A 16,034-nucleotide genomic window follows, 5' to 3' on the forward strand; every position below is an offset into this window, starting at 1 on the left:
TATCATGAGTGCCATCCTTTCCTACAAAGCATGTAAAAGCAGATACTTCCTATCCCTACATACTATTCAATCTTCATCAAAGGCCAGAATTCTTTGTTTGTTGAAGTGTCTATTCTCCCTAGCTTTCATCTCTATGCAACCAGTCAGTGACAAATTAAGACAGATACGTCGAGCTCAAGCTTGTCCCTCGACGGGGGTGTTGATCTCGACGTATATTTAAAAGGAACAAAAGCTTCTAATGAACCAATTTGGACAGTCTAAGTTCCTAAGATATGGCCTTTGTGCAAGGTTTTTTAGCAAGCTCTATATGATGGGAAGTTGAATGTTCTAACCAAAGTCTAGAGGCAAGTATTCAGTTCCTTTCAACTGACCATTAGTCATTCAAAACTAAGAGCACAATTTGCACATTACATCACTCACTGGATTCTTTAAGATACATAATGAAGCAAGTACATTCATGAAAGTATAAAGAAATTAGACAGAGAAAGTTGGAAGCAATGAGGAGAAATGGGGTCACCTCTAAACCTGCAAGAATTGAAGGAGCTGAAGATTGTCAAACGTTCTTCAACTTCTTCATCTTTGATGGAGGCCATCGTCCTTTCTTCCTCAAATGGCGTTTCCGAACAAGCCGCTTCCTCCGCAGCCTAATCTTTTTTGCCAACTTCATCCTTGCCTTCTGCTCCAGCCTCTCTTGCAGTTTTGATTCTAATGGAAGTTTGTCAACTGGAACATCCTCCTTTTTAGCTTCTGCCGAGGGCTTCGGTTCGTTACTGTCGGTTTCTCCCGTAGCATCGATCTCAGATGCAGCCTTGACAATAAATGACACCGTATTTTCAACGAAGGAGGGGTTTCGAAGTCTAACCCCATTGAAGTGTTTTGGCTGAAACCCAGTAGGCTTCATGAGTAACATAGAATCTGAAATGGAAACCACAATAAAGGAGTGGAAATTGAGCTAAGATACATAAAATGTAGGGAATTAACCATTCCAAGCCAAGAATATGTATGACTTTGATCTCTAAGCTTTAAGAATTGTGTCTAATAGAACCTTTAGTTTCAAAAAGTATCTAACAAATTCTATTCTTTTAATTTTGTGTCAAATAAGCCTTGATATTTGAGACGTTTTTAATGTTCAAGACCAATTAAACACAGATAATAGTTTAGGACTAGTTAATATGTTGAAATCCACTAGAGATTTCTTTTAAAGTTCAAGGATCTACCACATATAATCAAAGTTAAAGTTTCACCAACAAGCTCATAATATAACCAGAGGTTAAATATCTTCTAACCTATCCGCTCAAGCATTTGATTAAGTTCATTTTTTAAATTGTTGTCTATCAAACCATGGGATACTAGGAATGCTTATAATGCTAAATTAACATTCAAACGGATTAAGAATATGCATAAAAGACGACATTCACTCCAAACAATCTCTCTTCGGTTTAGTGACACACATTCAACCGCATTTCATGACTACGAAACTGTAATCTAGACATCAAATTGAGGATGATGAACAAGTAACAGAACATTCAGCATACAAAATCAGGAAAGGGAAAATCGACAGTCTCTACACACAGATACCAACTGTTTTGAAAATGCCTGACAAAAGAAAAATGACTGCGAGGAAACTCTTTCAATCAAGCACAGAAAAATAGTTTCTCAAGTTCGTGAAAATGAACACGCAGCGAAAAAAACTTTAGAACAAAGAGAAATGAATATACAGAATTAGACAAAAACATGGGGGTTAGGTTCGATCCCGTCAAACAGAGGCGCGGAAAGGAAGGTTCAGGAAGGGAAGCGGAAGATACTTACTCAGGGCGGAGAAATTCACTGGAAAACATGACGGCGACGGCGATGGCGATGGCGACGGCGAAAATGTAGATGAATGGAGAGAGATGGAGAGGGAATTGGAGCAGAGAAGAAAAGCCATCGTGTTTTTCTCTGGTTTGAGAGCCCCTCGCTGCCTTTGGATAAGCTATATATAATTTTTTTTTTAAATTAATTTTTATTCGAAAAATTACTTTTACCCTTAAATTTAAATCAATAAGGTCAACTATTTAGGGTAAAATTTCAAGCATTGAAGATTCCATCTACAAACGAACCTGTTCGGGAGATGGTAAAGTGGCTCTTGCTGACATCATCCACAATAAAACGAGATCGTCTTTCTTTCCCATCGACATATGGTTCTGCTTTCAAGCCTTAAAAAATGTCAGGAAAGAGGAGGAGCTGACACCGAACGAGAGATCTCGACAGATAGACAACATTCATATCTCATCCTTTATTTTATGATCTCTGAACCTTCCCACTATCCGTCCTCGTTCAAAAACATATAATTATTTAAATGAATAATTATGTTATCATACTTCCAAATTATTAAGTTATAAATATTTATTTATTAGATTTTATGAGTGTTTATTTAAAAAAAAAATATATCAAAATTACTGTTTGATCGATAGATACTTCAATTAACCGCTACATTCATATCAAATTTGTCGGTCAATTCTCGAAAGCTTGAATCTATTTTTTTTTTTTCTTTTTTTTTTTGTTACTTAAACGTCTATTTCTATCAGTTTATAAATACTATTGATGGATTACATAAAAGCTATCAAGTTAGAAAACTTATTACATAAAAGCTATCAAGTTAGAAAACTTATTTAAAAATACTAAATCTTTTAAAGATGTGAATAGAGATGTCTATTTAACTCGTGGGACTCATCCTAACAAGATATAAAATCACCATTTAAATGAGAAATAAAGGTAACTTATTATATATATATATTTGTACCCTGATTCGTAGATACCTCTAGTTGTGAACGTAAACCGTAAACATTGGCGTAAAACACATCATTTAAAAACAATACAAGGAATACCATTTTGAGTAATTCTCAAATTTATTCTCAACCAATAAACTAATACTCAATGTGCTTGAGAGTATATGTCCTCTCAACAAAAAGAATGACACGTATAGTGCAGAGTACATCCAAACTACCTCCTTAAACATCATCCACCCCTAACTCAAAGCACTAAAACACCGAACCAGATCGAGATCCATGTCCCACTCAGGGAAAGAGTTTGAGTTCGATGCGCCTGAACCCCGAACCATCTTGACCTCGGCTAAGTACGGGAAGCCGCTTACCGTCCGTACACTCATCCCAAGAATCAAAATCAAGTCCTTTTAAAGAGAATGCGAAAAGCTAAGATTCTTCTTTATTAGAAAAATGAATAAGAGGTTGAGCTAGAAGGATTGAATAGAACATGCCAGTGAAGGAGATCGGAAAGGGAAGAACGTCGGTATATCGAATCAAAGATGAGTAATCGAAGTCTAATGAGATAAAATTGGTTGAATACTTTAATACCAATACATCTAACAATATGAGTAATTGAAGCACAAGAAGCCTCCAGTTTCCAACCAATCCTTCTAAGAGCAATCAAGCCTTGCAACTATGAAGAAAAGATCTTTCTCTACTTGAAGAGGTCTGGGTTCAACCAATCCCTGCAAAATTTTTGAAGTTTAAAAGATTACTTTTGCTTCTTTTTTTTCATGATTGATGATGCAATATTCAAAAGAGGGGGATTGTGTGTCGTACTTGCTAATGTCGTCGAGGTGATCATCGAAGTCCACCACATCTTGCCATTTTTCAGATGATACGTAATCTAAGAGGACCATATTTGCTAACGGTTCTTTGATTGTTAGCTGGCTGCTTCCGTCGGATCCCGCCAGCTTCCAATTCTTGGAAGTTTCCCTTGTGTATAGCTGGCCGGTGACAAAACAAACGAAATGAATGAGCAGAACATTAGCAATAGATGAGGCCCTATAGTTTAATAGCATTCCTAGATTACATGATGTCTGGTTAGGTGGCATAGAGTAGCAGCATAGAGTAGCAGCACAAAACAGCCAAGAAAATCAGATATTGTTCATTGAAAGTACAGTCATGCAATCATATCTTGATTAAACTAAGTGATCCAGAAGAACAAATAAAACAAAAAAGAACAAATCAGAAAACCCCAGGTCTTCTCTCTATCTCTTTCTTTCTCCCTCCCTCATGAACCAGGAGCCAACAGCCACCCCCACCGTTTTCCCTCTCCAACGACTCGCGACGATAGCCTGTGGTGGTAACCACAATCAGAAGACGTCATCTGACTACACCTAACTCGTGCTACTCCTCCAGTGAACAGATTACCATAACGCGTGCAACTTTCTCCCATGATCGACGTTGACGACGTTATAGCTCCTCAAATGAATCCATATTTATCTATGTTAGCACAATTCCATAGACCAGTCACAACGGCGCTCCACAAATAGTAGACCCAGGATGAACAAACCTGCAATGTACTTCACCCACAAGCTTCATGACGTGCAACTACAGCAGACCTCTGATCTGACTCTCTTCTTTTCCCACCACGTGAGCACCCACTCCTCGAGGACGTCCAGCAGGCTCTTAATAAACACTCTATGATATCCCACATTGGTTGGGAAACACCCTTTATAAGGGTGTGGAAACCTTTCCCTACCAGACGCGTTTCAAAAGCCTTGAGGGGAAGCCCGAAAGGGAAAGCCCAAAGAAGACAATATCTGCTAGTGGTGGGCTTGGGCTTGGGCCGTTACAAATGGTATCAGAGCCAGACACCGGACTATGTGCCAGCAAGGCGGTGTGCCAGTAAGGATGCTGGACCCCAAGGGGGGTGGATTTGGCGAGGGTCCCACATTGATTGGAGAAAGGAACGAGTGCCAACAAGAACGCTGGGCCTGAAGGGGGGTGGATTGTGATATCCCACATTGGTTGGGGAGGAGAACGAAACACCCTTTATCAGGGTGTGGAAACCTTTCCCTAGCAGACGCGTTTTAAAAGCCTTTAAGAGAAACCCGAAAGGGAAAGCCCAAAGAGGACAATACCGGCTAGCGGTGGGATTGGGCTTGGGCCGTTACACACTCCCACAGCAATAAAAGCATCGACAACCCAATCTGCATTAGTTTCATTACCCACACTCTAAAAGACCTCAAAGTTGAATAACCATAGCTTGTAAAGTTCAGATCTGTGAATTCGAATACATTCGAACACAAACAAATAAGAACTCAAGTTTGTTTGGTACGAGCTAGTAGGTAATGCTTCATTCATATAAATTCCTTTTGGATTGAATTAAAGTATTTATAATAGTTTATAACCATTGGAACCTTTCTGGCTTTAGACAGAGTAGATTGGGAATGATGGGATAACGTTTGGTAAAACTAGATTTAACCCTCAAATAAAGTTTTAATTTCAGAGATTTATTCAGGTCGACCAAAGAACTTTCATAGTGCTAAGTTGGGATATCATATGATCATGATATTTGTTTTGAATGTTGAATGTTTATGTGATTGATTTGAAAGTTTTCCAAGTTGTATCACTGAACAAAAAATGAAATTGTGTATGTATGACTATATAAATGCAAATGTTATTCCGAAGACGGTGGTAATTATCCTCCTCTAAAACGTGGATATAGATCTTTAAAAGAAAAATGATGGCTAGCCATTCCAGACTTGGCTTGTGCAGACTGGATGACAACTAACCATCAGCTGGGGTAAAGTCTCATAGGGGCCAACTAAGCACCGAAGGGTTGAAAAAGGAAAAGTTATGAGAGGTTGGGCTAATTGTGGCCACCGTCGAAGTGAAAGGGTCAAAGAAAAATGTTTGGAGTTAAACTTAAAAGTTTATACTTTTGACTAGTAAGGTGACATGATCATTACTCGTACCTCGTCCAACTAACTCAAACCTTAAAAATATAATATTTATGATAGGCCCTGTCCAACAATTTTAGTTATGATAGGCCTATCAATTTTATTTATAACCAAAACAACTAACAGCAAAAAGATACCCTCCTGTCACAAAAACTCTCAGCTATATACTCTAGCTCCACTGCCACTACAACTATAAAACTCCCATCGGGCCCACTAATGCACATAATGCACCATATTCCTTTCTCGAGCGCTTATCACGTTTTTCACTCTCTTTCGTGTATACACGTTCGTAATACCAGGTCTATCAATTATTTTATTTTATTATAATTATAGTGCACATCTTAATTATTCTCATTAGATGATTGCATAACTCTGCTACATTTAGCTATTATGGAAACTCATAAAAGTTTAAATCATAGGTAGATGATCACCATGAATTAGATCCATTCGCTCTCAGCTTTTTACTAATTACATAAGTCTTTATTGACCACTAGTCCTATCTGTGATGGTTGGTTGGCAGAGGAGATAATGTATAGTTTAATTTCGAGGTTGCATAAAGTCATTTCTGTTATCTTTTCGATCCAAATTCTGAAGGAAGGAAAATTATGCTCTCAAGTTTGAGAATCTCCCTTAGAAATCTGAGCATCATGTTTATCATCTTTAAGTTTTCATGCAATTCTTGTGGTAGATTGCATATGAGTTATTCAACCAAGTTTTGAACAAGATTAATTGTGGAGTGATTCAATTTAGAACAAGATTTTCAAATCTTGCTTCTAGATATTTTATCTTATCTAATTTAAGACTTATCGCTAGGTTGATTTAAATTTTGCATAACGAAGTGTTAGTTTCTTTGATTCAAGAGTTGTTGCTTCAATAAAAATATGGATGGTTGGACTAAGAATTAGGGTTGTCTTATTTGGCATCTGAACTTATGTTGCATATTGTGCCATGCTCTAGATTTAATTTTATCTTTCATTTATACAATTGTTCATCTTTTCTACAAATCTGTCCGTTCATTTCATTGATGCACCTCCACCATTCCTCTTCATCTTTTGACTTTGATCTCCCTCCACCATTCCTCTTCATCTTTTGACTTTGATCTCATTTTTATCTTTAAAGATCAAGTTTACATCTTGAAAAGAGAAAAAAAAAGAGAGAAGAAAAAACATGTAGAAATTTTTTCATAGTGTTCTTAAATTACTATTGTAAATTTGGTGTTTGATCTTTGCAATCTAATCATATTTGAGATAGTAGTGATATTACAACAGTTATTGTTATTTTTTATCAACTATTAGACAATTTGTATGTTTATTTGAAGATCAGAATCACATTTTGCTAATACTGCCCAAATCTTGTCTCGGTTGCTTTTTAATGTTTTTCTTTCATATTCAAACTTGATGACGTCTAAGTTAGCTTGATTGCTCTGTTTAAGAAAAGAGAGACTGGCCTCTTATCTTTATGAGTTAAGAAAGACATTTAGTCAAAATCGTAACATCTTTGTTTTTAGAATTCATTTCCAACGTTATGTTTTACCCAAGAACTATCTTTGGGACCTTCCTTACTTGTTTAATCCTTTCTTCGTTTTTTTTATTCTATTTTGTTGTTAATTCATAATTATTCTGTGGTTGTCTTGAATAGCTTTCGGAAGTACCAAATAAATGATTATTTGAATCGGGGTTTTGAGCATAAAGATTCCACTGTAGTTCCTACAGGGTGGAGATGATGGAGTCGGTCCATGGATTTTCCTTCCTTTTGCCGCATTTCGCTCAAAGGGTTGAAGGGAGATAGTGCATCCAGCTGTTCGCAAGGGCCAACTTGATCCTCTTCCCCAGGATTAACGGATCCCTTAATCCACGTAGCAGCTCACCCAAGATCATAATTTAGCCATGTTTCCCAAATGGCCTATCTTTAAGTGTAAACACGATGTTCCGAGTAAAATAAATGACTTGAGTGTTTGAGAGATCATATCTTTTCATTTTACTTTCATCTTAAGAGCATATTTCACCAATGATGAAATCATCATGAGACCTACAGTAGTGATGCTCATTTATGAAAGGTTGTTCGAGATAATTTAGTAGAGATATGTCAATCCTTAAATACAAGTCTGACTTGAATCAAGAGATGAACTAGCAAGACCAAATCAAAAAGAGTCCAGCCACACAATCTATTAACAATAAGGAAGATTGTCTGATACCTCAAGTTGACCAGCCAATTCAAGATGAGGGAGATCATCCAGAATCTAAAAAGGAAGATTCCAATAGTGAGGTTGTCGAGGTGGATAAGGAGATATTTGAAGTGAGAGTTGAGAATGGAGCCATGATAAAATCTCTAGAAAAAATGAGGAAAGACAGATTCATGGGAACGAGGGTTCAGTTATGAAAGTTTGTGAGAAGGGCATTGTTTTGTTTTCAAAATGACACATACATGAACTTGTAACCAGAAGGACTTGATTTCTAATGGGTGCGCTTAAACCAAGTGTTCCTATTTTTCTTTTGAAATTCTTGCATAAAGCAAATGTTTAGTGTAAGATTTAAAGGTTTCTTAAAATATGAGCCCATGCCGAAAGAAAAGGACCGAAAGGCTACAAACGAAGCGACACTTCTATTTCATTCATCAAATTCAAACCTAGATTTCATGTGGGAATATGGAAGAGTAAGACCACGTGATGCAAATGATTTCAAGTTTTCATTACAATGGAATCCCTTAGATTCGAGGAAGAATCCCTTATATTCGAGGAAGAATCATCTTGAAGAAGGGTAGAATAATACAAACTGAGGTGCCTTAAACATGTCATGAGAATTTTAATGTAGATGTCGGGATTGAACCCTACATTCATTGTGAGATCCCACATCAATTGGAGAGGGGAACGAAGATTCTTTATAAAGGTGTGGAAACCTCTCCCTAACAAATGTATTTTAAAAACCTTGAAGGGAAACCCGAAAGGGAAAGCCCAAAGAGGACAATATCTACTAGCGGTGGGCTTGGGCTGTTACAAATGGTATCAGAGCCAGACACTGAGTGGTGTGCGAGCGAGGACGTTGGGCTCCCAAGAGGGGTGGATTGTGAGATCCCACATCAGTTGGAGAGGGGAACGAAGCATTTCTTATAAGGGTGTGGAAACCTCTCCCTAACATACACGTTTTAAAACCATGAGGCTGACGACGATACGTAACAGACCAAAGCGAACAATATATGCTAGCGGTGGGGTTGGACTGTTACAAATGGCATCAGAGCAAAACACCGAGCAGTGTGCCAGCAAGGACGCTAGGCCCCCATAGCTTCGAGAAAGCACTTTCTAATAATTGGTTTGAACGTTGAAGGTCTAAAACAAAACCAAAAGGCAAGAGATAACGGAATCCACTCCATTGCCTCCCTCACCGAAGAGGATTCTTCTAAAATTAAAAATATAAGATTCATTCTCAATAAAGAACGCTAAGCTTCTTTGGCTCCACCCATGAATTAGCTAATAATCGGTCATTCACAACGAGATCTACCTATACAGTAACGGTATTTAATTATGAAGATTAGTTGGGTAGCTGACCCTCTTAGTCCGTTCTTGGAAGAATAAGGCCATAATCCTTCTGTTAAATAGGATTTCCTCAATAAGCATTTGTTACCAATGGGGAATTCTTTCTCATCTAAAATTGCAAATTGAGATGATTGGATTTGCACCAATAGAAACCATAAATATGATGCACAATAAGAGGATACAATAAATCTTTTTTATTTATTTTTAGGTAGTTCATGAAGTTCTTCCATTCATTCTATCCTATTCACTAGTTTTTATCACTGATACGGGAAAAATTTTGTACTTTCTTTTGTCCCGGTCCATGGTCTGAACGAGTCGCACATACACCCTAGTACATGTTCCTCGATGCTGAGGGCATCCCCGAAGGGTGGGCGATTTGGTTAAGCCCTAGGCATGAAGGGGAAAACTAAATATTAGAGTCCAATGACTCTCCCCCAAATGGGTAAAAGATTCTATTGATGTTTCTCCTTGATCGATTCACACATTCCATGTTGAACATTTTATGAAATCCTACATCTAAAGCTGGAGCAGCTCCAACGAAAATTGGAGCTCGCCCTCCTATCGTCTCTCACATACTTCCACTTACTAAAATGAAACCCCACAAACTTTATCCATTCCAACGCAGAATCGGTACAAGCCAACCAAGTTTAGAGAACATTAAAACAGATAATAAAATTGAGTAAATTTAAAGATCTAGTTACTACTATTAGCTGGAATTTATGATAAATAAGCAAGAAAGTCCGTGAAAACCTCCAACATACATTTCCTTATATTTCAAATAGCATCAACAGTAGCCAATAGTATCTAACATTCAACTCTCCATCAATGGAAGAGGACTGAGAAATTTCCTAAAGAACACTTCTCAAACAAGATGCTATAAAGCAAATAATATCAAATCTAGCAATTGCAAAAGCTATAAGAATGTCACCTCAATTAATGAATGAATTATCAATATGAAATGTAACAAAGCTACTTTACCATATTCCAGTCCATTAAAAACCGAACGAGGTAGTTGGTCCGAAAAAATTATGCTACGTATTGGTATTCACCTACAATATTTAAAGTTTGCATCTTCGTGGTATAAGATTGCTCCTTTAAATGGTTTTGTACCAAAAGAAAAGAGGAAAGATGGTGGAAATTCATTGAGGAAATTCTAATAAAGCGTAAAAATACAATTTACAAAATAATGATAAGAATTCTATAGCAATAAACTCACCTCCATTACAGGGCTTCTATCCTTCCTCTTTGGAAGAGCTTCAAGTTTTCTGTGATCTAACTGCAGAGAAGCATAAATCAAACAAAAGAAATGTACAAAACAGTACAGATAAAGCACAATAAGAGATCTCTTACCAAAAGAAGAGCAGCATGTGGAAAAAATCGAGAAATATGATCACCAATATGCTTGGCTACACCACCGACCTCATAGTCATCAAACCGCTCATTGGCATGAAAGTATCCCACGATATTCAATCCCTTGGCCGCATAATATTCTTCAATCTGATTGCAAATGAAGCATGCCACGACCTCATCAATCACAGATCTCAAATACGCAAGTGAAAAAGGAAGTAAACATGGCGTCAAACACAACAAATTCTCACACGAGTAACCGGTTTACAGAAACCTAAACATGAAATTCAGCTGTAAAATGATTCAAAGGAAGTACCAGAAGGAGAGATATCTCGAGCTGAGGGAGGAGACCGATGCTGGAGTGGAAGAGAGGGACGGAATCGGCAATTTCGATTACATCATTGGGGCCGGAGATGCGACCAAGGAGGAGTCCGTTGACGGCGGAGGTCCGGTGCTTTAGGGCATGGAGAATAAGCTTTATGTAAGCATTCTGAGAGATCTCGAACCGTAGATCGCCGCCCATGGGTCAGTGAGTTGGTAAATCTCTGGTTAGCTCGCCGGAAGAGACGATTCCGAGAGGAGGGGAGGCGGAGTTTTCAGTCAAGCAAAGCTGAATGGCAGAAGTAGAAAAGGGAGAAGAAAACAAAATTTCAACAAATAAATTAATCACATTAATTAATCTTGCTTGTAAAAAAAAAAATTAACACAAAATTTAACCCAAACTATAAAAGATATATTGAATTTTTTTAAATTTAAAAATTTAGATCGTTTGAGAAGTTGACATTTTTATGAATTAATTTAGTGAATGATCATGTGTTTATAATCAAGCAATACTCTCTCCATTAGTACGAGGCTTCTAGAGAAGCCAATACTCTCTCCATTTGAGGCTCTTTGAGAAGTCCAAAGCAAAACCACGAGAGTTTATGCTCAAAGTGGACAATATCATACCATTGTAGACCGTCGTGTTCATCTAACATGGTATCAGAGTCATTCCCTTGGAACTCTCGTCGTGTTCATTTAACATGGTATCAGAGTCATTCCCTTGGAACTCTTGGAATGTCTTTCATAGTTTCATGTTACAACTCCCATTTTCTGCATTTGTACTTTTCTTTCAATTCTAGAATCATTCAAATATGATCAATCTTGTAATCAACAAGAATTATTCAAAAGCTAGACATGATCAATCTTGCTTATGGAGTGATTTGAATCTCAAACAAATGTTTTTGTCTTAAGATATTTGATCAACAAGAATCTTTCAAGATGTGGAGTGATTCGAATCAAACAAGTGTTCTTGAAATTCGAATCAAACAAGTGTTCTTGCCTTAAAATATTCGATCAATAAGGTAATCCAAATCTTACTCTCCTTGGTCTCTTGGTTCATATCAGATTAATTTTTTTAAAAAAAATCATAAATTAAGAACTTCCATAAATATAAAATTCAAAAATTCAAAAATAAACAATGGATCGACTAGTGTTTATCTATGTCAACACATTAACCATTGTTATCCATATATATATATATGTGTGTGTGTATGTGTATATAATCCAGCAAGAGGCAATGAAATATTTTCCCCCATTTATATACTAATCGAGTTGGAAGATGAAGGAAACAACAGCAGAAGCAATAAGCAGCTACTAATTATAAGGTCATTTACATACCAAAATTTGCACAGAAAATACAACACCCTGCGTGTATCTTCATACAGAGCCAGGGCACCCCTTTTTACTGCAAACAAACCATCTCCATACTTCAATTCATGGTGAATTAGTGTATCGATATCCCGAATACCCCATCTGGTGGTTCGTCGGGTCACTACTCCCTGCTCCACCGTGGTTGGACCTTGAATTAGACGACCTAAATGGCCACAGATTAGAGAATGGATTGCGTCTGCCTGGATTGATACTGGAGCCATTACCGCTGTTGTAGCTGCTGCTTTCGTTTTGACCATTGGCGATATGTCCCCCGCCTCCGCCTCCGCCTCCGCCCCCGACCCCTACTCCTTGTGGTGGCAGTTCCTGGCGACAGACAGGGCAAGAGTTGTGTTGGACTAGCCATGGAACAATACAATCTGAGTGGTACATGTGACTACAGGGCATCTGCCTAGCTTCAGACCCGAGTTCAAATTTTTCTTTGCAAACTGGACAATGTGAATCCGAGCGAAGATGTTGTTGCGCGATCCTAACAGTTGGTATTGCATCAATTGATGATCTAGATGCTGGCGGAGGGCCACGATGACCATTTCCTGAAAGCTGTTCAAATAGCTCCTCAAGTCCAGGGCCTATAAAGTAGTCGCCGCTATTGCCTCGTGTAAGGCCAACGCCAGGAGCCCCATTGAAGAGAGCTTCTAACCTGCCGTTTCTCATTGGAACTTGACCACCAAATACTAATAGCGGTCCAAATCCCGGGCTAAGCTCGAAAACCGACTCTGATCTTCCCCTCATGTCGTTTCTTTCAGCTAATCGCTGTCTCATAAAAGCAGAGAATGCTCCCATACCATAATTGTGAACTTCATCGTCATCATCCAAACCAAAGAATTCAAATGGGTTGCCATGCACCATATCATCGAGTTCATGGATAAATCCTCCATTGCAGTTGGGGCAAACTGCATCTCTACCTCGAGGACGTACCGAACTTCTGCATCTATAACACCAATGGGTGTTCCGACCATTCGACATCCTCTCTTCTCCTTCTCCCTACTAAAATATATAATGGGGAGAACACCAAAACTTATCCCTGAACTCCTCAGCCACCAAAACATTATCTCAGCATAATGTCAAGCTTTTTTGCAGTATATATAAGACTAAATCAACTTCAAATAGAGATAAGAAGTGCAATAATCACAAGCAAAACGAAAAGGAACTAAAAAGAACCAAACCATACAGTGAATCCCAGCTCAAATGAAATGAGACGAGTTCATAAAACTCGAACATAACTAGTTCAATAGCACAAGAAAACAAACCAACTTGCATGCCCAAGAAAGAATCCTTCTATCTCAACTTTTAAATCGTAAGGCGAAAAAAGAAGATCGAGCTAAATCTCGAGGTAAATAAATGAAACATTCACACAAGAACTCCGCACTGTTGAAATTATGGTACCTTCTAGGCAAACATATTGCTAACTACGAGTCAGTTTTGATTCTTTTTCTTCTTTTAGTTCGAACCTTCGATCTCTTGGTCAAGAACATATGTACGAACAAATTCAGCGTCGAGAAACATAATCGAATAAATGGTAACACTAATACCTTCTAGAAACTATGTTTAAAAAATTACTCACAACAGAAAAGATTGATAAATCAATCTCACCAAACTCATGAATGTCCAAATCCCACAACAATCACCATATAACTAGCACAACTTCTACGTAGAATCATTCCACCAAATACAGAGCATGAAAGTCCATACAAGCATACAATAATAACAGTACTTCAAAATTCCCACTACAATATTTCCATTCCAAATAGACCACAGAAACCAATCGAAATCACCCAACGAAGATCCAAACAGGACCAATTTCTGAAAGTTATCAAAAAAAACCTCTAAGAAACCAAGATTTTAAACAGAAAAAAAGGCCTCCCGATTCAGAACGAAAAAAGAGACGCAAAAGGGGGTAGAACTGTCACAGAGACATTGATTGGAATTGAAGGAATTGCAGAAAAGGAAGGGAAAAGGTTGGAGAAATTCACCTTTGGGAAGACGAAAGAGAAAAGCAGATCCAAGCAATTTGGCTTTTCTGGAAGTGAACGAACAGAGAGAAGAAAGAAGAAGAAGACGACAGAGGCGATGGGGTAAACCCAGAGCCTGGGCTACCAGGTCGAGGGAGGACCGACGTGACCTTATGTTCTTATTTCCTTTTTTTTTTTATTTTTCTTTTCTATTTTTCTCTTTTTTTAAAAAAAAAAAAAAAAAAAAAAAATTGTTTGTTTATTTTATTTCATCTTAATTTATTGAATTTTTATGAAAATGGTAAAAAACATATATATTATTTATATATTTGTTTGACATTCCAGATCAATAAATCCGTTGTAGTCTAGTTGGTCAGGATATTCGTCTCTCACCCGAAAGACCCGGGTTCAAGTCCCAGCAACGGAATTCTGTTTTTTTTTTCTTTTCATTTTTTTGCCTTTTCTTTTCTCTTTATTTTTTATTTTTTATTTTTTAAAATTTTTATTTATTTTCAATTTTCATTGTGTTACTTTTCTTTTCTTTTTCTTTTTCTTTTTTTTTTTTTTTTTTTTTTTGTTATTAATTATTTTCAACTTTTATAATTTACATTCAATTGGTATATTATAAAAATACATTTTGAATCTGACACGACTCGAAAAAACATAAAAGGCATGTGAACGCTAAAAACAAAATTATAATTAAGAATATGAAAGTTAAAAAGGTGAAAACACGAGATAAAAGGTGACAAAGACAATTCCCTTTTGTTGTCTCATATAAATAGGGTTGCCTATGTTATTGCTTAAAATGAATGAAACTAACATAGATATAAAAAATTTCAACATCGAAAAAGTTGATTTACTTGAGTTTCTCAATAATTATTTGATATTTTGATAATAACAAACACGCTTTTAATTATTAATAATTCCAGTATTCTAAAGTGTCCATAGTATAAATCTTGTAATGACGATTCCAACGCCTTCTGAATCACTTAAATCATGACTAAAATGAAAAAGTTATAGTCGAAATAAGATCAAGTAAAATATATAGAACGGCGTGGCACCTGAGTTGGCCTCATGAATTAATCCAACTATGACACACGAAGTTTTGGATGAATAACAATGGTCTGTGGTTTAGTAGCTTATAAAATTCATATTCTCCTCCACACAAATTTTTTTTACAATTTTTAATTTTTCCTCTTCTTTAAAGTCCGTATCCAATTCATATTTCTATTTATCACTCTCTACGGATATGCTATTATACGATGGCACGTGTCCCATGGCCCCTACATGTGTCGTATGCTTGAATGGTATGATATGTATGAACGCTTACAATATAATATATGATTTATATCATATAATGTGTGCGGATGTTTATTATGATGTATTGACGGTGTTTCCGTTAGTGAGTGATATGGTCCATGGTCCGACAAGCCAGACCTAGGGAGATTGTGGGTTTGCCAGCCCACCTAGTGGACCCATGCTCACACGCGTGGGTCCTATATAAAAAAGCATCCAATCTTATCTAGATGGGAAAGCTTCCTAAGACCCGGATATGTATGACCATGGATGCATTTCCTTTTATTAGTCTTAGGTTAGATTAAAGCAATGTTTAGTTTTTGGATATATTGTTTATTCTCATTTCATATATGCTTTTATTTTTAATGTGAACGTCCATGGTATCGTTGGTATGATATTCTCTACTTTGAGTATAAGCTTTAATTTAGGCGCTTCCCCCAAAAGGCCTCATACCAACGAGACGTACTCCTTACTTATAAGCTCATGA

The 16,034-nt window shown here is 37.1% G+C and overlaps 3 protein-coding genes and 1 non-coding gene across 6 annotated transcripts; 1 reads left to right on the plus strand and 3 right to left on the minus strand.

Moving 5' to 3' along the window:
* Positions 1-356: 356 nt before the first annotated feature.
* On the minus strand, positions 357-1,966 carry LOC111803363 (large ribosomal subunit protein cL37). Its single transcript, XM_023687728.2, has 2 exons — positions 1,810-1,966; positions 357-915 (listed from the first exon to the last, which is right to left on the minus strand). Exons 1-2 carry the CDS (start codon positions 1,925-1,927, stop codon positions 554-556), a joined length of 480 nt encoding a protein of 159 aa, XP_023543496.2. The 5' UTR covers positions 1,928-1,966; the 3' UTR covers positions 357-553.
* Positions 1,967-3,179: 1,213 nt separating this feature from the next.
* On the minus strand, positions 3,180-11,225 carry LOC111803359 (ER membrane protein complex subunit 8/9 homolog). Its single transcript, XM_023687724.2, has 5 exons — positions 10,906-11,225; positions 10,593-10,739; positions 10,459-10,518; positions 3,585-3,751; positions 3,180-3,490 (listed from the first exon to the last, which is right to left on the minus strand). The coding sequence occupies exons 1-5, from the start codon at positions 11,110-11,112 to the stop codon at positions 3,460-3,462; spliced, it is 612 nt and encodes a 203-aa protein (XP_023543492.2). The 5' UTR covers positions 11,113-11,225; the 3' UTR covers positions 3,180-3,459.
* Positions 11,226-12,143: 918 nt separating this feature from the next.
* On the minus strand, positions 12,144-14,431 carry LOC111803348 (putative E3 ubiquitin-protein ligase RHC1A). 3 transcript variants are annotated; one of them, XM_023687707.2, is made up of 2 exons: positions 14,273-14,431; positions 12,144-13,323 (listed from the first exon to the last, which is right to left on the minus strand). In XM_023687707.2, exon 2 carries the CDS (start codon positions 13,263-13,265, stop codon positions 12,345-12,347), a length of 921 nt encoding a protein of 306 aa, XP_023543475.2. In that variant the 5' UTR covers positions 13,266-13,323; positions 14,273-14,431; the 3' UTR covers positions 12,144-12,344. The 3 variants fall into 3 exon arrangements, with proteins under 3 accessions (XP_023543475.2, XP_023543477.2, XP_023543476.2); XM_023687709.2 differs by having other exon boundaries at positions 12,144-13,328; positions 14,273-14,426; XM_023687708.2 differs by having other exon boundaries at positions 12,144-13,368; positions 14,273-14,422.
* A 174-nt stretch (positions 14,432-14,605) lies between these two features.
* On the plus strand, positions 14,606-14,678 carry TRNAE-CUC (transfer RNA glutamic acid (anticodon CUC)). The gene has a single exon. It is a non-coding gene; the product is annotated as a tRNA-Glu (tRNA).
* Positions 14,679-16,034: the final 1,356 nt, after the last annotated feature.

The sequence above is a fragment of the Cucurbita pepo genome, chromosome 10 (assembly GCF_057944985.1).
Source record: "Cucurbita pepo subsp. pepo isolate OVF chromosome 10, ASM5794498v1, whole genome shotgun sequence".
Lineage (NCBI taxonomy): Eukaryota > Viridiplantae > Streptophyta > Magnoliopsida > Cucurbitales > Cucurbitaceae > Cucurbita > Cucurbita pepo.